Here is a 26326-nt window from a genome sequence, read left to right as displayed (position 1 = left end):
AGGAGGAAATGACTGTGTCTGTGATTCCTCTTGAGGCTTGTCATGCTATCTGTGGGAAATATGTGCAATGAGATTAGAAGCGATGCATATTTTCAAGTGACACCGGAGCAAGGGTGGCTGCTCAGCTCTGACTTGGTTTTGCTGATGAGGAAATGTGGCCATGCTCACCACGTGTGCGTGTGCCCAGGACTCATCAGTCACTCTGCCGTGACTCTCTCTTCCTCCCATCCTCCTTCCTCCCTGCTCCCCTCCCTCCTTCCTTCCAGCTTATCTTCCTTCCTCCCTTGCTTCCATCCTTCTCTTCTCCTTCCCTTCCTTCCACCCTCTCTCCCTTCCTTTGTTCTTTCATTCCTTCCTTCTCTCCTTTCTTTTCCTTTCCCATTACTTTGCTCTTCTTCTTACTTACTAAGTGCACCTTTCTGTTGATACAAAACTGATCTCTGCTTTTGTCGCTAGGACTCCAGCCCCATTAAGGCATATCTATTCAGCTCACTACAACACAGGGTATATGGAATAAAACAGAGGGAAGCTGCGTGCTGGTGGTTCGTGCCTGTAATCCTAGCTATTCAGGAGGCTGAGGTCTGAGGGTCATGGTTCAAAGCCAGCTCGGGCTTAAGAGTCCTTAAGATACTTATCTCCAATTTTAACCACCTGAAAACCAGAAGTGGAACTTTGGCTCAAAGTGGTAGAGTGCTAGCCTTCAGCAAAAATGTTTAGGGACAGTGCTCAAGCCATGAGTTCAAGCCCCATGAGAGGGAACCGAGAGGGAACTGGTTTGTTCTGAGGGTAAGTTCAAGATCAAAGCTAACAAGTTCTTAAAAGTTATGCAATCTTGAATCCATCCCTCACTCTCTCTGGTCTCCCATTGGTCTTCTGTTTATCTGTAGAGTTTAGAGTACAGGGAGGATTAGCTGGGAAAACACATGTGAGACCTGAGCCACGTATCCAGACACCAAGTGCTGGACGTGGTTAGAGCTGGCAAGGGGTTTATCATCAAGCTCAGAAAGAGTTTTATGATGGTAACGTTCCTCCTTCTGCAGCTTTCCCATGAAAGCATGGATATATTGAACACACTGAAATATGGCTTCCCAGTGGCTTGGTTTGCAGCCTGGCCCTGCATGAACTCAAGTGGACAGTTATGCTGTGTTCTCCACTGAGTGTCCAACATCTGCGTTGCAGAGTGGACTTGGGCTTTGTATATAAAGCCTTCACCTTCACAAGGTTCATGCCCTTCATCGATTGGCTTAGAGGCCAGATTTCTCCTCACATATCACAATCTCCTTTTCTTCCAATCCTTGGCCTTGCTATGAGCACCTGCTTACACCTCAGGAGCTCGGAAGGTGGCTGACACTGCGGAGACGGTACAGGCTGAGCTGCTGCAGCCACACACATGTGTTTTCTTCAGCAGTGCGGGCTGAAGATGCAGATTCAAGCTTCTTAGTCAGCCCTCCTCCCCCATTCTCAGGTGGCTCTCCACATCAGCAGCCCCCACAGAAACCTCAAAGCCTTTGACTCACAGGCCAAAGCATTCGTGGTCTAGCTCCTCACTGCCCACTGACCCATCTTCTCCTTCCCCCTTCCATTCTCTCCAGCCATCCCCACTTCTCCTCTCGAGGTTCTCTTTTTCTCACACGAATGGTTAACATCAATTAGTTATTTGCGGGGGGCATTTTCAATTATATATGCCAAAGTAGCTCACGCCCTCCATCACTTTCCCTCCCCCCACCCCCTCCAATCCCAACAAGCTTCATCAATGCATTCCAGTTGCACACATGGACACAAAGCATTTTAATGACATTTTCCCTCCTACACCCTCGCTCTTTGCCCTCCCCACTCCTGCTGGAAGCGCTCAGGCGGATACATTCAGAACTTTAAGAACTCTCCTCACATCCCTTATCCAGTCAAGTTGACCCCTGAAATAAACCACCATGATACTTCTTGTTTTACATTGATAATGCAGTCTAATCCTTCCATCTCAAAGTTCATTGATTAGCAGCCTTAATTTCCCATACCACTCCATATCCAAAGAGATTCAAGGATTTAGGGCGGAGACATCTCTGCAGAGCCATTACTCCTCCTATTCACAGCCCTATAGTCGAAGTATTTGGATTTTCAACTCTTCTGAGGACATACGCTTCTCTTCTTTTTTCTTTCCTTTTTATTTTGGACTGGGGAGGGGGGAGTTGATATCATCACTATCTATTTGTTGCTTTATGTATTTATTCTCTTCCTCCTTTATTAGACTCTAATTCCATTAAAGGCTGTGATTTTTTTTCCCAGCAGCTAGAAAAGATATGGTCATAAAAGTGTGTTGCATGCATGCCTGAATGAATGAATGAATGAATGGACTGCAGCCCCTTTTCATAAAGCCCCCTTTACCTCCATTTCCATAAGGCACTGCCATCATCCACGTGATTCTGCTTTGTACCAACCTCCCTTCTTTGCCTGGGAGGAGAAATGGCTGCCATCCGGGCCCCACAGGCACACAGTGATGGGGTAGCCTGGGAGCAACTGAGAATCTAAGAGCTGAATTATTGAGAACTCATGCCTTTCCTGTGTGGCAGAGCAGGGCTGGAGGGCTGTTACCCCGTAGGAGAGCCCGGGGAGGAACGTGAACCTCCCAAATACAGCATTGCTCTGAGATCCCAACACCAAGAGAAACCAGACTGACCAATCCCACTGGCCACAGTCCTGAGATTCCCCCAAACAGCAGCTGGCAGATGATGCCCCAGAACCCAGGACCCAAATCTGTCTTTACCAGTCTTAAGAGCCTATTCCCAGGACAAGAAACAGGCATAACCATTCAGTTAGCATTGGGGAGGGATTACAACTGCACCACCAAGATAGTCATGTTCTTGGAAACAGTCACCAACATCTCCCCAGGAACATATCCCAATTCCCTTCCTCATAGTATGGAGATAATGAGGCCCCATTTATGCAGGCTTGCATGTAAACATTATCCCCTGCAAGTACATAGTCTCTAAGTTCCCTGGGAAAAAGAATCCACATGCCAGGAAAGCTATCTCTTTCCCATTGAGGAAAGGATAGTGGGAGTGGGGAACAGGGGAGGGGGGAGGGAGGTTCTACTGTTCCCTGAGCAGGAGCTCACTCGGGAGTCACACTTCTCTGTCCGGAGATGACTCTAAACAGCAGTACTTGCCCTTTGGTGAGTTTAGTGCTTTGGAAACACAAACAGATAAAAGACAATCAGTATAACATCTACCGTATTTCAGCTCAGTGTTTGTTTCAATGGCTTTTGCCTACATTATTTGGCCCTCTCAGCTTTTCTGTGGGGTAGACACTGCAGCCTTGATTGAGGTGAACCTTTCCTGTCTGTCCTCCACAGTCTGTCCGCTAATCTATCCCTCCTTTGCCCATACTCACTCAGCTCACCCCATGGTGATTTCCAATGTCTCATTGGTACATGCATTCAAAAGTGTCTGCCTGAGCCGGGTGTCCATGGCTCACAGCTGTAATCCTAGCTACTCAGGAGGCTGAGATCTGAGGGTCATGGTGTGATGCCAGCCCTGGCAGACAAACCTGAGAGACTCTGATCTCCAATTAACCACCAAGAAGCTGGAAGTGGAGTTGTAGATGAAGTGGTAGAGTGCTAGCAGCCTTGAGCACAAAAGCTTAGGAACAAGCCCCAAAACTGGTGTGTGTATGAAAGAGAGGGGGGGGAAGGAAGGAAGGAAAGGTAGAAGGGAAGGGGGGAGGGAAGGAAGGAAGGAAGGAAATAAGGAAGGAAGGAAGGCAGAGGCAGGCAAAATAAAGAAAAAAATGTCTGCCTAAGTTGTGTTACCAACCTCTGTTCTGGGCATCTTTTCTCTCACCTAACTCCTAGCTCACCTTTGGATCCCTCCATTCTTCCTGGCCCCTCAGGCTTCCAGTTTTATCAGCTGACTCTCCCTCTTGTAGGAAGCCTGGGTGATGGGGTCGGTGCCCACTGTGCTATGTATGGCCAGGGTTCTTCCTGAGCATCTAGAAGCCTGTGAAGAATAGCATGGGAAGTGTACTTGAGTGATTTGCCCCAAGTTACCTCAATTATAAAGTGGATGAAACGCCATCTGGCCCACTTTGTAATTTCTGAATCCATTTGTTTTCGTTTTGCATTGTGCCTCGTACATGTTCAAGCAGTCATTTATTCCATAAACATCAGGACCATTGCTGATATTAGGTTATATAAATGTAGAACTAATTGAAGAATTCAGTTCTCTAGTTTTGTCGTGTGTGTGTGTGTGTGTGTGTGTGTGTGTGTGTGTGTGTGTGTGTGTGATCTATAGTATTATTTGGTTAAACATAAATCAAAATAGCAGGGAGATTCAACTCCATCCATAAGCAGTTGATTTTTTTTAATTTATTCATTTATTTTTTATTTGTGAACATACTGTACAGAGGGGTTACGATTACATGGGCAGGATAATGCGTACATTTCTTATCAAGCATTGCAGCCTCCTCCTTTGGTATAAGCAGTTGATTTTTAAGTAAAGCAGATGAGTAAGGTATGTGGGCCTCATCCAATCAGTTAAAGGTCTTAAGAACAAAGTCTGAGGTTTTTACACAGAAGAGGAAATTCCATTTCAAGACTGTAGCATTTTCTCCTGCTTGAGTTTCCAGCCATTGATGTTGTGGATTTGGACCTCAGAATGATATCTAATCATGTGCTCCACTTCCTTAAAACACATAATTTCAGATATCTGTATACACATTCCACAGGCTCTTTTTCTCCCTAAAACTTGAAATTAATTTGGTGACTGCCAATAAAGAGACAATGTCCACCAGAGGCTGCTTAGAGCTGCCGGAGCTGCCAGCCTTGACTTGCGGCTCCCTGGCTCCACCGAAGGCACAACAATTGGTCATTAAAATGTTTGAAAGTTTACCTGAACTGATTATAAGGATGTTTCCTTTACCCTTTGCAAATTAACTACCATGCTGGAGAGCAGAGATAACCTTCTAGAACCAAGGACAGGAGATCACTGTAGGTATCTACAATATCATCAAACCCTAATTTTCAGGTTGTGTGTGCATATACATATATATATATACACATATATTTGTGTGTGTGCATGTGTATGCATATGTGGGTGTGTATATATATATAGAGAGAGAGAGAGAAAGAAAGAGAGAGAGAGAGATACACAGAGCAAAGAACATCTGTCTGATTTGTATAGACTTATGCCAGTAAGTTTCACCAGCTCCTGACTTGGTTATTCCACAGTCAGAAGTTACATATACAGACAGCACTCTCTATGCTCAGTACTTTCAATAGATTTTCTTATTTCTTACAAAAGCCCAGTTAGAGACCGTTGTTATGCAAGCCTTTGTTGATGGGAAAACCAAAACGCCAAGAGATTGAATAACTGGTCTAAAGTGAGGGATTAAGTAACTGGCATTTAAACCTAGCCCAATCCTTAATCGTCCACACACCCAAGAGCCACCACTCACATATTGCTTCATTTCTTACAAGTCACATATGCTAATCCAAGTCCACCTAGAGGGAAAAATCCACATCAGATGGTTTAGTTGAGGAGGTAGTATGTGACAAATTATTTATAATGATACTACTTAGAGCCAGACAAGCAACGACATAAATGAGATCTTCCTAAAACTAGGGATGCCACTCCAGGGACTAAAGGAGCAAAGATAGATATTATGACTGGCAGTCAGGCTATGTGGTAGAAGCTAGAAGTATCCTGGACCTGTCTGGTGACAGTTGCTAGAGAGGCCAGATGAACTTCAAAGAGAGCAACAAATCCCCTGCCTTGTTTTGTTAAGCACATAGTAGGCTGAAAAAGGTCCTTCAAGGCTTCGAATTCACCTGGCAGCTCTCACTATAACTTGGAAACAAAGGATCTCAAGCCAAAAATCACTCTAGATTTAGGGTGTGTCATAAACTCAATGGCTGCCATCTCTGCAAAGATAAGACCCAGAACAGGAAAAGCCCACACATATAAAAAGGAAGATTGGAAGGTTGGTGCTTCAGTCACTTTTGGAGCCAGCAGAAGCTAGGAATAGACAAGGAAGGATTCTTCACCAAGAAGAGGGAACATGACTTGCTGACATTTCAATTCCAGACTTTCTGCTTCCAGAACCATTAGGTCTCCCTAGTTTGTGTTCCTTGGATCTGGCACGACTCACTTTGACCATCACCTTACACCAGGTGGCAAAGACATGTGAGCAATAACATACGTGGGTCTGTCCCGTGCCTTAAGAGAGCTGGAAGGGGTGGACTGAGAGCTAGGAACTAAATAATAGGAGCCCTGTGAAAGGGGGTACTAGGCCAAAACACAAAGCCTAGGAATGGTTTCTGTGGGATCAGAAGAAAAGGAGATGTACCTAGGCCTTTCCACAGCCTGAGGGGTACAGCAATGCAAGCCACGTTGCCCGTATGTGAGCCGGAGCTGTGGTTAAGGGCTTTCTTGTTTAGAAAGCAAAGCAAAGTCGTGAAACTGGCAGCCTGCTGGCTCAGGCTGCTACAGTGAGGCTGGCTACCACCCGACTTCCTTCCCCACACCCAATGGGGCTCCCACACTCCAGAGTCCAAGAGATGAGACAACTTTCATGAGTAATCGATTTGCAAAACAATTGAGAAAAGGCAAAGGGTCTGCTGGTTGAATCTTCAGATAAAGGGGAGGATAGTTTGAATTTGACAACCAATCTACCTTTAATCCTATCAGGAAATAAACTCAAATCATAATCTGATGTTTTGGAATTGCCTGGCTTCTGCAGCAAAGTCTTTCCTTCCTGGATTTGTTTTTCCTCTCTAGGGCAGAGTGGGCGTACTCACAGGATGCCTGCTTTTCTTTCTTATCTGCTTCTGGGTGGGCATTGTTTGCTTTCTCTCCACACCCCCTCCATGACTTTCCTTTTGTGTTGCTTTTCTTTTAAATTCCATACAGTATCTTTCCCTATCAGTGTACTATAATATATCTTTCATAAAGTGTTCATTAAATAAGAGAAACCTTTACTCTTAACAAAGATATTCTTAATTCATCCCCTACCTTGTAATATCTTTCTAGTTCAGATTTAGCCATGGGAAGAAGATACTGAGAAACAGGACTGTTTATAGTTTTGAATTTTCCTTGAATATTTATCCCTGAGTTCTGCACAGAGGCGATAACCAGACACTACAGAAATACCATGAGTCTTTAACCTTATTAGCACCCATTGGGGCATTATAGCCAAGGACCCCTCTGAGTCTCAAAGAGACGATATGGTTGGCTTTAGAATGAGCCTTACTAATCCCTAGGGAACGTTCTTGTAGCTCAGAAGGCCTGGGATGGTGGTGTAAACAGTATTCTTCAATTAAAAAAAATGTCCTCTCCCCAACACTAACCTAGCTCCAAGCAGAGCATGAAAGATTAACAAATCACTCAAGAGCAGCATCATTATCCCTAATCTACAGATGAGGAAACTGAGATCCAGACAAACTGAACTTCTTGGGCAAGAACACACTATAGATAGTAAATGGGAAACTTGGGGGATTGAAACCTAGACAAATCTGGCTTCAACACCAGCACCCCTGGTGTATCACCTGTCCTGTGTCTTTAGATGCAAGCCATGTGCAAGAAGTTGTACATAGAGACAGTAAAAGCCTTTGAATTCAGGATATTAGAAGCAATTTAAGCCACTCCTGTTCACAGAGGCAAACAACATAGCAGTGAGGAGTTAATGGCGCAGGGTTGGAGTCAGACAAACTCAACTGAACCTCTTCTGTGCCCTTTCGAGAACTGTATTACCTTGAATACATTCTAAGAGTCACATTCTTTATTATCAGCTCTGGTGGACTTAATGGCTTTGGGTCTGAATCTCCTCACCTGTGAAAGTGGGCCAGGAGGTGACAAGGGTTAATGATGTAATTAGTATGTGTGAGGTACACACTCCAGGGACAGACATGGAGTAGGCATGCCATAGCTATTACTAAGTTATGACTCAACAAATATTTGAGTAGATCTAATGCCTTGTTAAATAAAACGAAGTAAAAAGTAAAGCAAGGCTTGCTGTAGATAAAAAGACAAACAATTCCACGAGAAAAGAAATAGAAACAAGGGGATACCGAGTTTCGTAGTAAGTATATTAAAGGCAGAAAGGTCTGTACAGGAAGAGACCTTCAGAATCTGGGGTTTGGGATTGGAACTGGACCTTAGTGGTTCAAACTGGTATGATTCAGTCTGGTTTTCTGTCAATAAACACCTGCTGGCCCACAACACATAAGAAGCTGTCCTCAGAATATAAATTGACTATGTCAATCTGGCCATGTTGTTTAGTGCATCTGACTTTTTTTATGCAGAACTGTCTCAATGAAGGAAACTCTGAACTGAGTGAACTCTGGTCTGAGCTCCTCGTGTTCCATAGCTTTGACAAATTGTTTGCAGACCACCTCCTTAGACTAGTTCTGTCTAAATCCGGGGACAATGATTATTTTTTGAAGGGTATGATTGCTCATCTTTGGGGGTTTGTGGACTACATGAACTGTCCAACTATTCAACTTTTCTATAGCATGAAGTACCTATAGATGATAAGTAGACATGGCCACATTTGCTAACCCTTCATTCAACTGACTAGAAAAGACCTTAGAGTCATAAAGAAGCAAAAGGAAAGGCCTGAGAAAGGCCATCCAACATCCCTGAACAGACTGACCTAAGAACAAAGAGTTGGTGGTTCAAGCCCAGAGGATATCTTTCCCAAAAAAGTTAGAATTAAGGTGTTGGTATCAGTCAGAGGCTGGATTGGAATTAACAGAATGTCCACCCATGCTGTCTTTGTAGCTCATGACCAACACTAGCAAGTACTACGTGTTTCTTCAGTTCTGTGGGTGAGTGGTATGGAAGAGTGTGTGAACGGGCAGTTGAAGAGAATCCAATTCCTCTGGGAGGACTGCCCAATTAAAAATCAAACAATACCAAAATAATGTGCTGCCCACTTTTGCATCTCTGAGTACAAAATCAAAGGAGTCTTGGGACCAAGCTGTCGTCCATCTGGCCAACACATACACACTTGTACACATTCCTCACTGAGGAACCAATCAGTCATTTATCAAATGGACAAACTGCTCACTTCTAAGCCTACAGGACCATACCTGATCTTTGTGCCAGCAACAAATGACTCCTTGCTATTAATTTGACCAAAGTTATCTGTTATCCATCTATCTGTCCATCCATTCCTCCCTCCTTTGGTTCAGCCCTCCACTCATCGGCAAATTCCTATTGTGATTATAGAATTCTTTACTCAAAAAGTCAGTGTGCAGCCCGAATTCTAGAAAGTGACATCAGAAACACAGGGGAGCAAGGCCAGCCTAAAATACTAATCTGCAAGCCACTGCCTTCCCAGCTTTGCCAGGACAATCTGTGGCTTTCTTTGGGATTCTAAGTGATCTGAACAGGCACTGAATGCTGAAGTGCTTCATAATCAGAGGGTGCTTGCAGGCCTTGCTGGTTCTACCCCTTTCTGCTGCATCCTGGGATTTCTCATGGTCCCTTCCAACACCACAGGAAGAGGAGACCAAACTGAATTGCAACCCCCAAGGCAGGCTGCTGCAGCTATGCTGAATGTGGCCTTTCTTTTCAAGCAAAGAACCCGGTCCTCTGGGAACTTTGTAGTAGGTTTAACTGCAATAAAATTATTCTTCCAAACCAGTGGAGCTTGTTTTATTACACTCATTTCTACTAATGTGTATGTATAAGTGGGATGGTGTGTGTGTGTGTGTGTGTGTGTGTGTATGTGTGTGTGTTTACATGAGCACATGTATAAATGGGGTGATGATGATCTGTGTGTCTGTGTGTCTGTGTACATATGTGCATGTGCAGGACAGGGGAAAGAAATGTTGTAGCCTGGATTATCCTTCCCACAGACAAGGAAGGGGACATACCCGAGCAATGACTGGGATTATAGAGGATTCATGCATACATTTTGCACAAAAATGGAAAGACGATCTGCATAGCCTTCACCAGATTCTCAACATGGGAGACCTTAGAGGAGGCAGGAAACACAGCTCCAAGGAAATCTGGTTAGTGACTGCAGGACCCCACTCCCACAACAGTCTTCCTGATTGCATTTCCTAACACTCCAGGTCTTTGCTATTGCCAGCATTCAGTGGTTCAATGGCGGGCTGCCCAGAAGAGAGGCTCTTATCTGAGTTAGTTCTGCCACCTACAGCACACAGCCCAGCAAAGCCACTGTGTCAGCACAGCAGATAGGACACCTAATCTAATCTGCGTACATGAATAAAGAGGGGAGGGAGCTGCCTCTCCAGCCCAGGACCTCTCCACTGCAAGCAAATGACTTTAGGAATTCTTGATTAGCATGGAGAGATGCAAGCTCCTTAGGGGTGGGTTACAAATGATGAGAAGATATTGTTTGTATTGAAGAGGAAGGGAGAGATTTTTGAGGATTAGTTCCTGGTGTGTGCTTGTGGTTGGGGAGAGGAGGAATGCCCAATACCCAGAGAGGAAATGCACTGTAAAAACAAAAGCAATAATGAGTTTTCAGAATAAATGTAGCTCTCCCAGTGCATAGATTGCTTGAAGCTGGTAACCATTTCCGGGTCCAAAGGAGTTGTCTTTGCCATATAACTTGTCATATGATGAAAAATAGTTGCATCAGATGGATGTGATTTCCTGAGATGCTTGAACCATGAATCCAGGGAAGGTTTAATACATTTGGATCATTTTGAAGGGGGCAGAGATTGTGATATTCTCATTTGTGTGTGCATAAACCTGTGTGTGTGTGTGTGTGTGTGTGTGTGTGTCTAACACTGAGCTGAGTGCTTGACACTGAAGAAGAAGCTGGAAACATGTTTTATGGATGTAAAACAATAACGTGTGGTTTATTTCACAATCTACTTTGTGCTTGCTAATATTCAAGCCTAATACCCCCAGATTGTCAAGCTCTTATACATTAGAAATGTGATCTCACATTTGCGCAATATGCAACATGGGTATTGTGGTACAGGTGAACCTGAAAGCCTGAGTTATTAAATAGCTTGCACAAAGATACACACAGACAAAATCCATACCTCTAGCTCTTAGCCAGTAGACCCAGGCTAATGCTAGTCCACCCATGTATTTAACACCATTGTAAGCTCAGTTGCAATGAAAAGGAAATAAAACCAAAGAAAATAGTTTGAAAATAGTTTAAAAACCTTTTCTAACTTTTTATTAAAAATTTTCCTACTCCCTAGAATTTCTCTGAAAGTCTGCCCTACTATACTTAAAAAAAAAAATAATAGATACAGATATCTTCCCTGAGTGTGGCGGTGCTTCTGCAAGGAATGATTCATTCTGAAATTTGCTTGTACAGATGATTGGGGAATCTTTCACACCATTTGGTGCACAGACTCTGATTTCCAGGAAGGAATTCTTAATAGGGAATATGCACGGATTGTGTTGGAATATGGAGTTCATTGTGCATGCAGCAATTCAGCCTCTTTCAATGGTTTTTCCTTACCAACATTTTACACTTTACGAAGGGCTCCAAATTAAGAAAAAAAAAAAGTCCGATCAAAATCTGTCATGACATGTCCTTTTCTGGGTTTCTAACAATGCTTTCCCAGAATTCAGTGGCTCTGTCCTAAGGGCCAACATTGCACTTGCATTGTTCAAGCTTTTGAAGGGGAAGGGAGAGATACTGAGGATTAGCTAGGGGGAAAAAATGCCCAATACCTAGGGAGGGTACTGTGCTTTATACTCAGAATCTCAAGCTTACTAAGACCAACACTGTCACTCAGCTTTACTTCCTGCCCAGACACACATCCATTTACCTTAGGTTCCCCATCATTGCGGTGATCACAGGGTCATACCACCATGCCCAGCTTTTCCATTGAGATGGGATCTGATGAAGTTTTCTGCCCAGGCTGGCCTGAAGCCATGATCCTTCCGATCTCACCTTCCTATGTAGCTAGAATTGCGGGCAGAAACCTGTAGTTCCCAGCAAAAGATTTGAAACCAGATAAACTACAAATGAAAGATATTTGACCCTTAAATGAGGTTATTGGTTTTTAGCAAGTTTAGGTCATCAGTGGGTTAAAAGGGATAATGAATTGGGGGTGCGGGGGAGGCCTTGGGGCTTGAATTCTGGGCCTGGGCACTGGCCTTGAGCTCCTTTTGCTCAAAGGGCTAGGACTCCACCACTTGAGCCACAGTACTACTTCTGGCTTTTTCTGTGATTAATTGGAAGTAAGAGTCTCATGGACTTTCCTACCCAGACTGGCTTCAAATCATGATTCTCAGATCTCAGTTTCCTAAGTAGCTAGGATTACAGGCATGAGCCACCAGCACCCAGCTTAAAGACTCGTTCTAAGTAAAGGTAATTATAGAACCATCATAGATAGATTTGAACAGGAGGGAAGGGAGCCAGAGAAAATTGATTCGGTAGAACAGGAGACCACTACAGATTTGTGTATATCTTGCTGATTCTACTGTCTTTCATGCAGAATGTATAGAACAGGTTACCTCAAACTTTAGGTGTTCTTGCCAGAATTCTATATGAGATGTTTTGGATGTGAATTGAAGACGAAATGAGAGGAGCAGATCTTGGAAGTCTGCATTTTAATCATCAGCCCACCTGATTTTGTTCGAGACATTCCTTAGATCTCACCTTGAAAATTAGCCAGGAAAGATCTTCCAGTCTTTCTAAGAATCACTCCTTAAATACATCCATTTATTTGAATCATTTTTAAAAGGAAATATGGAGATCAGAGGTGCAATCTCAGCTTCCAAAGAATGTCTTGTCTAGTAGAAAAGGCAAGAATTTAGAGCAGAGGGTTCTAAAATCTAAGAAGTCCAGGCAGCAGAAAGTGCTGGGTGCAACAAGAGAACAGTAGGGGAGCCCAGCCTGTGCAGGGAGCGGTGAGCGGTGCACGTCTGGGAGGAAGGTGTTATGAAAGAAGTCACTATGTTGTCAAGGATGCGCAGGCAGTGGCTAAGGATTGGCCATTAGAATTCAGTGGGCAAAAGGCAACATGGCCCCAGGGGAAGTGTTCGATGTGAAAAATGATGTAAAGAGAGGAACTCATAAGGAAGACAGAACAATGGAGCTGGAGGCTACGCATGTGTCTTTCATAAAATGATGCTTTTTCCACATGGACTGGGATAATGCTATATTTGTATCACTGTCATTGTAACTGCGATTCAGACATCTTTCCACTTGCAGGCCTTGGTCCTCAGCAGTTCAGTACTCCCCAAGCAGTGGTAGTCTGATAGGCTGGCTCCAGAAGGAATTCTACAATAGTCTTTAATTGTTTTACCTTCTTGGTTCATTCATTAATCTTTGTCATCAGATATCTGGACCCAAAGTAAAGTTGAAAACTCTAACCAAGAGAAAGAGCCAGGTGACCCAGGCAAAATCTCAGTTAAAAACTCCCATATTAAAAGAATACTGGCATATGCTATTTATATTCTTTTCATGGGTAAAATGGAAATGAGTACATGTGAACAAAAAAATAACAATGTTCATCATCTGCCTTTATACAAATTAGTATCAAAAAGTATCTGTACATCCCACTCTGCTCTCCAAAATTTAAAAGCTGGATTTCACTGCCAGATAATCTGCATAAGCTAGCATTGTAGCTCACAGTGTGTGGTTCTACAAACACGATCAACAGCCAGAGTGCTCCGAATTCATAATCGAGCTGTGTGTATACCCAGAATCTATATAGAGGATATGCCTGTGTGTGTATAAAAATCAAAATCAGCTGTAATATATTATAAATGATACTCTATTAAGTGAGTATAATCAAGTGCTGGTAATATTTCTTTCTCCACAAATGTGGATAGGGAAAATGAAAACCAGGGAAAGAAAGAAAAGAACCCATAAGCTGTCTAACTGATTCCAGCTGTTCACGTTATTTATTATAATTAATATCATCAAGTAGCAGGATACCAATGTCTCTGAACCTCTTGCAGTTGTGTGTAATACTGGAGCCAATGCAGGAACTGATGTCGAGACACAAAACCTACAACCTCAGTCCTCGTGACTGCCTGAAGACCTGCTTGTTTCAGAAGTGGCAGCGGATGGTGGCCCCACCAGGTAGGTCCACTCATTCGTCACTGTCGTTCTAAGTCTCTCTGCAGAGGTTTGTATCCGGGGATGAAAAGAGGAAATCCTAAATGTACCCAATGTTATTTGTCAGGGATATCTTGGCCATGATTTTGGACATAGAGATATGGAATAGCATCAGGATTAGCTATCGTCTTCCTGCTTACAGATTAGGACCTAGAGAAGTAGAACTGTTTATTCAAAATCATCAAGAAGGTTATTGGCAAAGCCAAGATCAGAATCAGGCTTTTCTGTCTCCCAATGTGTGAATTGTTACAATAGACTAGACTGCTGGCTTCTCCTAATCTAGTTTTTAAGAATGTAGAAAATGGAAGGAAGGAAGGGAGGGAGGGAAGAAAGAACAAAGGAAGGAGGAAAGGAGGAAGAAAGGAAAGCGGGAAGGAAGGAGTAGAGAGAAATGAAAGAAAAGAGGTGGAGAGAGAAGAAGGGAGAGCAGTTCAGAGAGATGGAGGTAAAAAGGTAAGGAGGAGAGAGGAAGGGAGAAAAGGAGAGGAGGGGCAGTAGAGAGGGAGAGGGACAAAGAAGGTACATAAAGTTTGCTCTATTTTTCAAGATGTGTTCTATCAGAAGTCAGTCTGATCATGAGAAGAATACATAAAACACTGCCTTTCCCTCACCTCTCTAGACTGCAGTTTAGATACTATAGTCTCCTGCTGGGGTTCTGAAATTACTGCTGCAAGTCATTGTTAATTGTCTTTCTGTCTAATACATTTTCACTCCCAGGCTTGTGCTGAGCCTCATTGATCATACAAGCAAAATGTATGCATTTGCTAAAAATTATTTTTATAAAGAGTAATTATTAACGTGAGGCACATAGCTCTTTGAATTACAAAATATAATGGTCACCTTCTACTGGTAATTAGCCAGGGGCTTTATATAAAATGATTATAGAAGATTTAACCAAATACATACTTAGAAAACCAAGAAAATAAGTGGTATTTTTACATAGAATCATTTCACTCCATCTTTGGTGGATTTTAGACTTTTATAATATTATTTTTCAAAGTATATCAAGTGGGTTTAAATTGGCTTTATTTCCTCCTTCAATATCAATAAGTCTTTATGAAAAATATCTACTCACACACTAAATGCTTTGAGCACCTATAGTTTCCCACATAGGAATGTATAACTCATATCATTCATTCATTCCCTCATCCATTCTCAATAATTAATTATTGGACCCTACTAGGTAGTAGGCACTTGGAATTTTACACTAAAGGAAATATATTATGACATATTTATTATTGGCCCATTGGACACAGTGAGGCCTGAGACATAGAGCTGTACTTGGCCCAAGTAAGTATCATAGCTAACACATGTAGACAATGTCACACACAAGGTCTGGTGTCTCCAGAGGCCTTGCACTCACTACAACAACCACCATCACTAAGAGAAATGTCGAGAATGTTCATTTCAGATGCATTTACTCCAAATTTTTATGAGTAAATAAGGACAGATGCATTTTTTCCAAAGGTAGTAAATTTATATTCTGGAGCTCAGATCAAAATGCTCTGTAAGCCTTGGTATCTGTGCTTGGCATAAAATGTCACACTCAAGTTTTCTTCCAACTTCATGATCTAGGACAAATCTATTTCTTCTTTCTGTTATTCTCCAAAATAAGCACCCACAAGGTAATTGAAAGAGATGTTCAGATGGTAAACCTTGGAGCAAAAGGAGCAAACCATTCATGGAAGGAAAAGTAGCACAATCCCATATCTTTCTTTCAATTAGTGTCAGGAATAACTTTGTGGTTTAAACTATCTTTGAAATGAGCCTCATTAGAAAACCCCTCCTCAAAGGGAAATAACAAAATGCTGAAACAAGAATACAGACTGACCCATTGTAAAATGAGATGTACAAGCCGCTATGTTAAAAACAAACTCTACAACTTTGGGAGGTGGAGAGGGAAGGAATGGCTGGGGGAAAACAAAGGAGGGGTAGCAATGCTCATTACCTTACTCATGTAACTGTAACCCCACTGTACAGTATCTATACAATAAAAATATTTAACAAAAATAAAACCCCTCCCCTTGACTGCCAGAGCATCACAGAAGTTTTAATAAGTTTATTAAATTTATTTCAAGTCCAATAACTGAGTTCTCAACAGGGACCATCTTACCTGACATTGCCAACTTGTTCAGCAACTGCATGGGAAAGGCTTTCTCAAAGATTTTCTCTTCTTCAAAACAAAGATTATAATAACACCCAGTTAATTGGGTTGTTTAGAATATAAAATAGTTAACACACAGGAAACAAACAGAATTGCATGGAGTAAATCATTATATGTAATAGACAATAAATAAGTTCACTGTGCCATGCATTACTCTTGAGTCCCTATATTTCTAGTAAGGAGTTGCCCCCATCACAGCTAGAAGATTTTCTCTGTTTCTGAATGGTCATTTCTTGAAAGAGGTCTAGTTTTCCTTCATTAATGTACTGGCTATGCCAGCACATTGCTAGAAGTGTATAAATACCACAATCCAAACTGTGGGTACTCCTACAGAGTTTGAAAATTCATCCTGAAACGCATATACAGGGCCCAGCAAACTAATGCTTTTGTCTTCTCTTGAGACTAGCAAGGTTTAGTAGAGGCAGGCTGCAGTGTGGCCCTGAACCAGTAGGGGGCACTGTTGCACACAGATCCCAAAGCAACTGGCCGCAGTTTATACTTGTCTCATAGCCTGTATCTTCTAGGGGTGCCAGGAGACTTCCTCCCTTTATTAGAAAGAGAAAGTAGTCCAGGGGATATTTTTCCCGAGCATTTCTCTTAAGTAAAAATATTTTCAATTCAGTTATGAGAGTTGTATGTGTAGCTCATATCTACACAGTTGTAAATGAAAGGACTATAATTACAAGGAATTGTTGAATAAGCATCATTTTATCTACAGGCAGGAGGGGGAAAATCATATCTGTTGTGTTAAAAATGAACAAGAGCTTCTTCTCCTAATTTTTTATAAAGTGACAAAAAATGGACATTTTTAAAAATAGTCCACTCTTTTTTTTTGATGATACAATGGTTTTATTCCTAAGTCTTCTATTTTTTTTGTACATGTTTCATTGTAAAAATTCTGCACAGAGGGGTTGCAGTTACATGAACAAGGTACAAAGTCTCTGTTGCTGGACTGGGGGAATACTAGCCTGAAAGCTACCCCCTGGAATGGATTCTTCTTCCCCCTTCTGTATTGTAGCGGAACCCACGAGGCAACCAACCACCAAACGGAGAAAAAGAAAAAACTCCACCAGCAGCACTTCCAACAGCAGCGCTGGAAACGCCAGCAACAGCACCGGGAGCAAGAAGAAGACCACGGCGGCAAACCTGAGCCTGTCCAGTCAGGTACCTGTAAGTCTCGCTTTCCTCTTAGGCCTGAAATCTTGCTTTAGCCCATCTCCCTACTTAAGGGACTTGAGTTTAAAGTCTCTTCTGGCTTGAAAAGAAAAAACAACAACAACTATCTGGGCAGGTTGGAGGTGGGAGGGGGTGGCGGGGGCAAGGCTGGCATGATGTGGGCTGGGAGGGCGGAAGCCTGCCATGGGAAGGCTCCTCAGCCAACCAGGAATTAGGAGGGCATATGAAGAGTTGATGCTGCAATGAGACCTGAATTAAAAAGCCATCAGAGGCACAGACAGGAGATATGTCACTTAAGGTTTAATTAAAATAGCACTTTGCAACATGCTCCATTGGCATCTTAGGGCCTCTCCACACTAGCTCTGGAGACCCTGTGCATAGCTAGAAATTGGCCCCCAGAGCTCTGGCGCCTTACTGTAATTTGCCTGGGCCTTCTCCACATGGGCAGCCCCTCTTGTTTTAAGACGCAGGTCATTAACTTGCAGCCGGGAGAGGGGGTTTGGGGGGTAGAAATGCAGCTCAATAGATTTCACTTTGTCCATTCCACTAGCTCAGGGGGAGGTCAGTCCTTGGGTTGGTCTCAAGTCTCTTGACCCTTTGGCCTCTTTCTTTCATTTCTGGGTCTGGACAAAGGCCGACCACACTGGTAGCTTGAGGGTAGACTCCAAATAGTGTGGACTGTGAAGGACTGTCTGTCACCTGTTTCTTCTGATCTGTGTCCCTTCTGCCTAATTCCTTCCTGCCTCCGATGCCCTGGCTCCAGGTTGAGAGGATGGCTTCTGAATTCCCCCTGCAAATAGCACCCATCCTTTCTTTTCCTTCCACAGGTCCTTGTGGGGTTTCCTTCCTTCTCTGCTGCCTTTGTCGCTCCACCCTGTCATCAGGTCTTTGACGCTCATTCTACTGCCAACCCTTCTTGGTACTTCATGGACCACCTTTAACACTATGTCTTCAGAGCTGCACCCCATTTCTGGTTTCTTCCCTCCACCAGTGTGATTTTACTTCTGTGGACTTTGTCACCCCCTCCGACCACCAGCACCACCATCCATTCTCTTCACCCAACTCATCCTGACCCTGCTCCATCTCCTTCCATCAGAGTGGAATTTGCCATGCACAGTCCCCACTTCCAAATGTTCCTTTCTGTCCCCGCCCTCTTTTACCTACTTTCTGTTGGTCAGTTCTCTTTAGACAAAAATCAAGCCTGTCAGTACCCAGAAAATTCCGTAGGCCATGGTGGGGTAAGAGTTTCATGTGCACTGCATTAGAAGGAAGAGGTCTTGGAGACGGTGGCCATCAGCTATGGAAGAGGCCATTTCAATGTTAAGGTGATAAGAGTTACAATCCTCAAATAATGGAAATAGTTCTCCCATCTTCTATTTTCTGAATGGGCCTTTACATTCTTCACCTCAGCTGGTCAGGGGGAAATAATTCAAAGGAGAGGAACTGAGTTTCTTCCATAAGGTACTAGAAAGTTATGCTGCTTCTGGTTAAATATGCCTAAGGAAAACAATATGATGTAAACAAATTGGCTGAAATTGTATACACAACTAGCCCCTTTACTCCTCCAGTCCTAGTGCTTTAGGAACTAACAATGTTCTAGTAGCAAAGGATTGAAGGCTATGTCAGAGAATTCTAGAAGGGTGGCATAGCTATTGAAAGGCACAGGAGCTGCAAAAATGCAGATCAGTTGAACAAGTAACTTCTGAGTTCCTAGTACATGCACCACACTGTTAGATACTTGTAATTCCAAAATTTTAAAAAAGAGAGAGACACAGACTCTTTTCTTGGGGAGCTCACTATCTAATCTAGAGAATGAGAAGGTTTCATCTCCTGCCAACTCACAGAATATAGTATTGAAAAGATCCTAAGGCCTCGACTAGATTTGATGGGTCATCCACTAGTGATGTCTGCCATGGGTTTAGAAGTTGAGAGTGAAAGTTTTCATGTTGTGTATTTTTTACATCCTTGATCTAGACAGAATCATTTCAATTTTATTTTTTTAAAAAAAACATAATTTTTCCTATTCTATTATGTCCCTGTCCTCCAAACTACCAATTGCATTTTAGTAGAGGATTTGTGTCAAGTGATATTAGATTGTTGTGGAGGGAGGAGGGAAGATTTTGTAAGCAAGACACCACTAGAGATGGAGAGCTGAATTTCAACATATATCCTCACATCCTGAAATTAAAGAGGTTTAATTTCAAAAAACAAAAACAAAACTTGCAATGGTCCAGAGAGGCAGAGAAGAAAACTAGGTTAGGGAAGTGTGTAAATCTGTAGGTATCTTCAACTTGAATGGACATTAGATGATAAGCATGTGGTCGCTTATAGCTGCCACATCTTTTGACTCTGCCTATGGACTCATCAGCACGCTCTTTCTGTTTGAATAGAAATCATGTCTGCAGGCATGGGCTGCCTGGTCCCATGACCACAGCCAGCGTCTGCTTAGCTGCTGAGGCAGCATGTGGTATGTGGCCAGGACTAGGGTTTAATCCTTGGATTCTGCTTCTCACTCCATAAGCAGGGGCTAGGAGCCATCCCGAACTGCAGCCTCAACCCTGGGAGGGATGGAGACCTGTGTCATTCAACAGCAGTGACCCCTTCTGGCCAATTTAAGGAGAAGCATTGAGGGGCCCTGAAAGGAGTCACTTCCAGTCCTCCTCAGAGGTTGGTGGTCCTTGCACGGGGAATTAGTGAGAAGATGTGAAACATGGGCAAAAGCTGGTGACCTCCAGGCTCCCAGCCTAGGAGCAGAGGTTGACCTTGTGGGGTGTCAAGGGCAGGTGGGCTACTTGTAGATGGATCCCTCCCTGTGACCCCTAGCGGCACTTCCAGGCTGGCAACAGGAAGGAAATGTGCTTTCACTGCCAATGTCCGGGGATTTTGGAAGATGCAGGGGTGGAGAAAACTACAGGTCCTGCTCTCCAGTTAGAGAGTATCCAGAATGTGCCAAAGTCAACCAGAGCAGAGTCATCCTACTGTAAAGGTCTTAAACAAACAAACAAAAAAACCCGAGTAGAAATATGCATATAATACTTGAGAGGCCTCCTGTACATAGTCTTTACACAGCTTTCCATCTATCAGTCATAAAAACACCAAACATGCACATACACGTACACACACACAAATATGCATAACCAATCAGACTTGTGTGGTATCACTCTGAAACATACCATGCTTGAAAACACCTATTCTGGGCATCTTTTGCAATTGTTTCTAGAAAAGAGAGAGAGAGAGAGAGAGAGAGAGAGAGAAAGCAACCAAAGGTCTCATCATACATGACAAATTTCTGTTAGCCCTATTTCAAGTGACTTAACTAGCACTTGCCTAGCACACTTCTTGCATGACTGTTGTTTTCTCATGAATACATCTGTCGTGCTGGGAACTTCTGTAGACTGCTTCTTGTTTCTCCTTCATGTTTTCAAATCCTGCTTCCTCCTCACACTTTCCTCAGCTCTCTGGGTGACTTCATCCAAACTTGCAATACTAATGCAGACCTAACATCATTCTCCCTTCCAGTGATACCTAATGCATGTGTTTCTTTAGCCTTTCAAAGTATGCTGTGCAAACGTCATTCAGCGAGATTAATTTTCATGTCGTGCTCTGGCCAATCTTGTCTTATTTTTTTCTATCTGCCTTTGTTCCTGATCATAATTGAGTCTCCTAATTGCCTGTAACTAAGTGACACTTTCCTATCTGGACAACCCCAACGGGCCACAGGGCAGCTGTGCTGCTAACTGAATCATGCTCGCACATCTGCATAGTACCCACATCCCATCTAAAACCCTGTTGCCATTCTTGCCAGTCAAATAGACTATGTCTATTTTGCATCTCATCTTAAGAGTCCTCATGAGTCCTTATATATGTCAGAGTCATTTCTGGTTCTTTGTTGCCTAGTAACCACATTCTTGGAAGCACCCAGTTCAGTACCCTACCAGCACCATTATTGCTGAGTTAACCAAGTACACACTTTAAGAATTTACAATGTCAGGGATGTTTTTTAATATCATTCACTTTCAAATGATGCGCTTTTAAAATTAGTTTGTTTTTTTTTATCCATTCACAAGAGTGACTAGAAAACATGGTTGGAAAATGTATCGACTCTCTCTCCTAACTCGAGGAAAAGGGTGAAGCAAGGTTTTCCATCCCCAAATAGATCAAGTAAGGATTAAGAGATGTGTTCAGTGGATCCTGTTTGCATCAAATCAGAGGATCCCATCCCCTTCTCTTGATCCTGGGCAGTTTTCTATTATACTTCCGGAAACACCTTCTCTCGTTAAAATCCCAGTTTTCAAAGCACTTCATAGAACAAGCCTCCTTATCAAGAGACACACTGTCCAACTCCAAAATCATGTGGTCCAAGAGCCTTTTCTGCTCTTGTGGAGGCTGACAGTAGCTCCATCTGAAGCATGATACTTTTAAGTAAAGTATTGCTCAAACGTGCCCAGAAATCTACCTGACAGGTGTCCAGGTCCATGCCCAGATCACCCACCAACCCATATGGTTCCCTTTGAACAAAGAGGCCAGCATGGTGCCCTGCCTGTGCATCCACCCATCCCTTCCCCATCCTGCCTTCCTCCAGCTGCAGACTGTACGGGGCTCCCTGCTACAGTAGGTGATTTTCTTGTTTGCACGGAAGGACAATTTGTACTTAAAGGAGTGATTAGATGGATTCTTCTTGCATGCTTCCACTTCTGATGACGACCAGCTTCATCAGTATAATTATAATTAGCTCTCTTCATCTTCCTTTTATGGCACCAGCTGGATGGACTGGTTCTCTTTACTGCCCAGATTGGTAGCAGGGTTGCCTGTGTGGGGATAGGTGACAGGCGCCATGAAATAACAGATGGTAAATTCAGGGCTTGTTGGCAATCAGCAGGTTTTTGCTAATGACTTAATTAGCTATGCAAATTGTCAAATCAGTGTGAACATTGTTTTTATCGAAAACTTTACCTAAATTAATTACCATAATTAAGTAGCAGAATGTCAAGGATATTGGCTGCATAAAAGGGCCTGGCTGAGTAGGAAAAAAAAAATTTTTAAAGAGAGAGAAATGCTAGAGATGCTGTCTTCAGTTAAATGCCTACCATTCTTGGGACAGAGCAAATACCACTTGGAATGAGTTGTGTGAATATTCCAGAATGGCACCTTATGCAAATCCCCTTTCACTTGCTAGTTTCCAAAGTCCTTCAATAATCAAATTGGCAGATTTTTGGAAGTATTGAAAAATCACCCAGCAGAAGGTTCCATAAAGCCCTCTCAAAATTCCCCAGTGTCAGCGAGTTCAAAGCGTGGCTTTTTTTTTTTTTAATTTTGAAAAACTCCATTTTTTTATTTCTGCAGATTGCTAGCATTGCTCGTTCTCCGGTGTCAGGCTGCGCACTAAGGACATAAACTCGCGTGGTTGTTACATCAGGAGGCAATGTTTATTTCCTGTAGAATGCAAATATGCGTCTCGCCCTCCTCCCCACCCCCGACATTGAGAAATGACACCCCACACCCCTGTTGTACAGCACATGAGTGTGTCTGTCCTAGTCTTCCCCAGCTCCTGCCACTGTTGTTTTAAGCTGAGCTTCTCTCTCCCAAAGGTTCCCTGTAATAATGTCAGCTGCTGTTCACAGGATGTGATGGTGGTAGGAGAGCCAACTCTGATGGGAGGTGAGTTTGGGGACGAGGACGAAAGGCTAATCACTAGATTAGAAAACACGCAGTATGATGCGGCCAACGGCATGGACGACGAGGAAGACTTCAACAATTCACCCGCCCTGGGAAACAACAGCCCGTGGAGCAGTAAACCTCCAGCCACGCAAGAGACCAAATCAGAAAACCCCCCACCCCAGGCTTCCCAGTAAGAGGTCCTGCCGGCAGAGATCCACTGTGGATAGGCCCCACCCGTGGGGTAGAGTTCCAATGGCAGATCTTAACTTTCAGGAGAGGAGCAAGGAGAAATTACAACTTTCCCATGCAAAGATCTATCCCTAAACCACAATGATCAATGCTCTGGTTTTCTTTCTTGCATTCTTTTTTTTTTTTTTTTTTGGTTGTGGGGCTTGAACTCAGGACCTGGGCGCTATCCCTGAGCAATTTTGCTCAAGGCTAGTGCTCAACCATTTTGAGTCACAGCACCACTTCTGGTTTTTTGAGTGGCTAATTGGAGATAAGAGTCTCACAGACTTTTTCCTGCCCAGGCTGGCTTTGAACTGTGATCTTCAGACCTCAGCCTCCTGAGTAGCTAGGATTACAGGCATGAGCCACCAGAACCCGATTTTTGGGGGGGGGTTGTTGTTTTTAATTGAGAAGATCATACTGAATGTCTCCCTGGCCCTTGCTTGGAGGCCTTACAGGAAGTACCAATACTGGCACTAATGGTAATGAAAAAGAGAGCAGACGCAAGCGCGTCTCCTGGCACGACCTGATCCACGTGTTTATTATGTTGAATTCCCTTTTCCACGCTTCCAAGGAAGGCCATGTGGCCTACGTGTGCTCAGTGCTCAGGATCGCATTAAACATGTTGAACCTAACTACAGATGACTTTTTAATATTGTAAAATACTTTCTGCTTTTCTGACTTGCATTTGAGAGTTTCTTGTTTCTGTAAAAAAAGAAAAGAAAAAAATCTGCTTTTGGAAAGTAACTTAATTGTACCGTTATTTTCTTTCTTCCATGTTTATTTCCCTGCTCCCCCCATTGGGCAACAGCAAAGAGGGTCCAACGAAGTAATTTAATAATCGAGCTGATGTTGATTTGTTTCTTGAGTCTGAATTGCATCAATATTGTCCAAAGGCTGAAACAAGAAATGTCTTTTGTTCATCAAAGACAATGGGTAGATTTTCTCTTTTAGATAAAGGACAATTGGACCCTGGAAAATGTATGCATTTGTGAAGTTGCTGTTGATCCAAATATTTTCAAGCCATGTACTCCATTAATTTTGTGGGCAGTTTAATAAATTTGAAACTCTTTGTGTTTTATTTTTAATCTGAGTTGACATTTTTGGATGGTATATTTCTTGTATAATATTTTGTAAAGCTCTCACCTGGTTCTTTTATGGGGACTTTTCTTTTGGGGCAATCCCAGTGTATTTATGTGAAACTTTATAAGAGAACTAATTTTTCCATTTGCATATTAATATGTTTCTCCGCATATGTAAAGACACAGTGGCCCGTGTGTTATAATGAAACAGCTGTATTTTATGTATGCTTTACTGGTAAGTGTGCCAATAATAAACTGTGTTAATGACCAAAGTAAGTGACTCTGGCTGTTTGTATGTACATATGTGTGTGTATGTGTGTATGTACATATGTTTGTGCATGTACCAATCTGCTCACAGTTCTGAGAAGTGCTGAGCTGAGTTTTAATGTCCAGATTCCAAGTGGAGTAGAATGATTAAAAACTTGTCTGAGGGAAGTTCACTGGGGAGAACACATTCCCATACAACAAGTCCCAGGAAATGGATTTACCACTTGTAGATAAGGTAGCCAGAGAGGATGGAAGCTGAGGATTCATGCTAGTTCATTCTCCAAGGCTCAGGAAAGCTGACTGGTGGTAGGGAGGCCACAGCTGTTTCTGCCCCTCTTACACTGCTGCTTGAGGCATCCTAGAAAGCAGCCTGTGCTGAGTTTTATACCCAGGGGTCACAGAAACCCAGAATTACCTGTTGAAGGACAACTTTCTCCATGCCACGCTGTTATAACACACCACCACAGTCTGGATAACTTATCAGCAAGTGTACGTATCACAGCACTAGAGACTGGAAAGGCTAACACCAAGGTGCCAGCATCTGGCAAAAATGGTGCTGTGACAGGATGAGAAACTGAGGCAATGGGGGGAAGAGGGAGGAAAGCAAACATCTTTTTATCAGGAGCCCACTCCAATGACCACTCTGGGGATGACAGCATTCTCATCTCCACACAGGCAGAGTGCACATGACCTTATCACTTTCTAAAGAACCCACCCTTCAATGCCACTACCCTAGCAATGACGTTTCCAGAGCATGGATGTTAAAGAACTTGTGAAAGATCACCTGCTCCCTGTTATCTCAGGATGTTCTGCTCTCAGCACACTGGACAGTTATTCTTGAGATTTACAGGTAATTCATGGGGGAGGGGGGTGGTTACTAGGTAGGTGAGTTCACAACCACCCAAGAACCATCCTGTGGCCTGTACTAGAGACACAGGGTTCCCTCAGGCTGGGCTTTAAGGTAGCACCGTGCAGGGTTTGTCAGAGCTTCTGGAGCCTATTGTCAAAGAGTTCTATTCGAGAGGGCTTGCTCTGCTAAAAAACAAAACAAGCTCTCGTTGAACACATGGGTACTATTCCAATCAATCTTCACAACAATGCTATATAATAAGCATTTATAGTCCTAATTTTAAAAAGTCAATTTTACTCATTTTCTAAAAGGTGTTTGTATATGGACTATAGAAAAGCTGCTTGAGGACTTCCTTGTTTTCAAAGACCATTCCATAGAGATAGATAGATGGTAGACAGATAGATAGATAGATAGATAGATAGATAGATAGATAGATAGATAGATAGATAGATAGATAGATAGATAGATAGATAGATGATAGATAGATAATTTTTCCACCAACCAGGAAGATAGAGAAAAAACTGGTTATAATTTGTTGAGTTTTTTAACATGCTAAAACAGTCTTGGTTTATCATCAAGAGAAGTTTGGTAAGGAGGGCTTAAAAAGGAAGAACTGAGTAAGTGTTTTAAGTTGGCAGTCCCAGAAGGAGAGACTGAGATGCAGGTTTAGGAGTATGGGATTTATTAGAAGAATTTTCTTTGAAGAAAACCTTTAAGAGAGTGGGAGAGGGCTGGGAAGGTGGCTAAATGGTAGAGTGTTTGCCTTGCATGCATGAGGTCCTGGGTTTGATTCCTCAGCACCACATAAGCAGAAAAACAAATACAAAGAAAAGAGAAAGA

General features: G+C 42.9%; 1 protein-coding gene across 7 annotated transcripts in view; it reads left to right on the top strand.

The window, feature by feature from the left end:
- Positions 1 to 23438, top strand: part of Ldb2 (LIM domain binding 2) — a 305230-nt gene extending 281792 nt beyond the window's left edge. The window contains exons 6-9 of one of the 7 annotated variants that reach the window (XM_013008878.1): positions 13902 to 14025; positions 17244 to 17395; positions 19926 to 20068; positions 23023 to 23438. In XM_013008878.1, the coding sequence (XP_012864332.1) occupies positions 13902 to 14025; positions 17244 to 17395; positions 19926 to 20030 (381 nt within the window). In that variant the 3' untranslated portion in view covers positions 20031 to 20068; positions 23023 to 23438. Of the gene's footprint in view, positions 1 to 13901; positions 14026 to 17243; positions 17396 to 19922; positions 20069 to 22744 lie in introns of all 7 variants that reach the window. The other 6 variants (XM_013008879.1, XM_013008877.1, XM_013008876.1 and 3 more) reach the window with 6 other exon arrangements.
- The last annotated feature ends 2888 nt before the right edge of the window (positions 23439 to 26326 follow it).

The sequence above is a fragment of the Dipodomys ordii genome, unplaced genomic scaffold (assembly GCF_000151885.1).
Source record: "Dipodomys ordii isolate 6190 unplaced genomic scaffold, Dord_2.0 Scaffold8, whole genome shotgun sequence".
Taxonomy (NCBI): Eukaryota; Metazoa; Chordata; class Mammalia; order Rodentia; family Heteromyidae; genus Dipodomys; species Dipodomys ordii.
The sequence above is the reverse complement of the archived record's forward strand: the minus strand, read 5'-3'. Positions and strand labels throughout refer to the sequence as shown.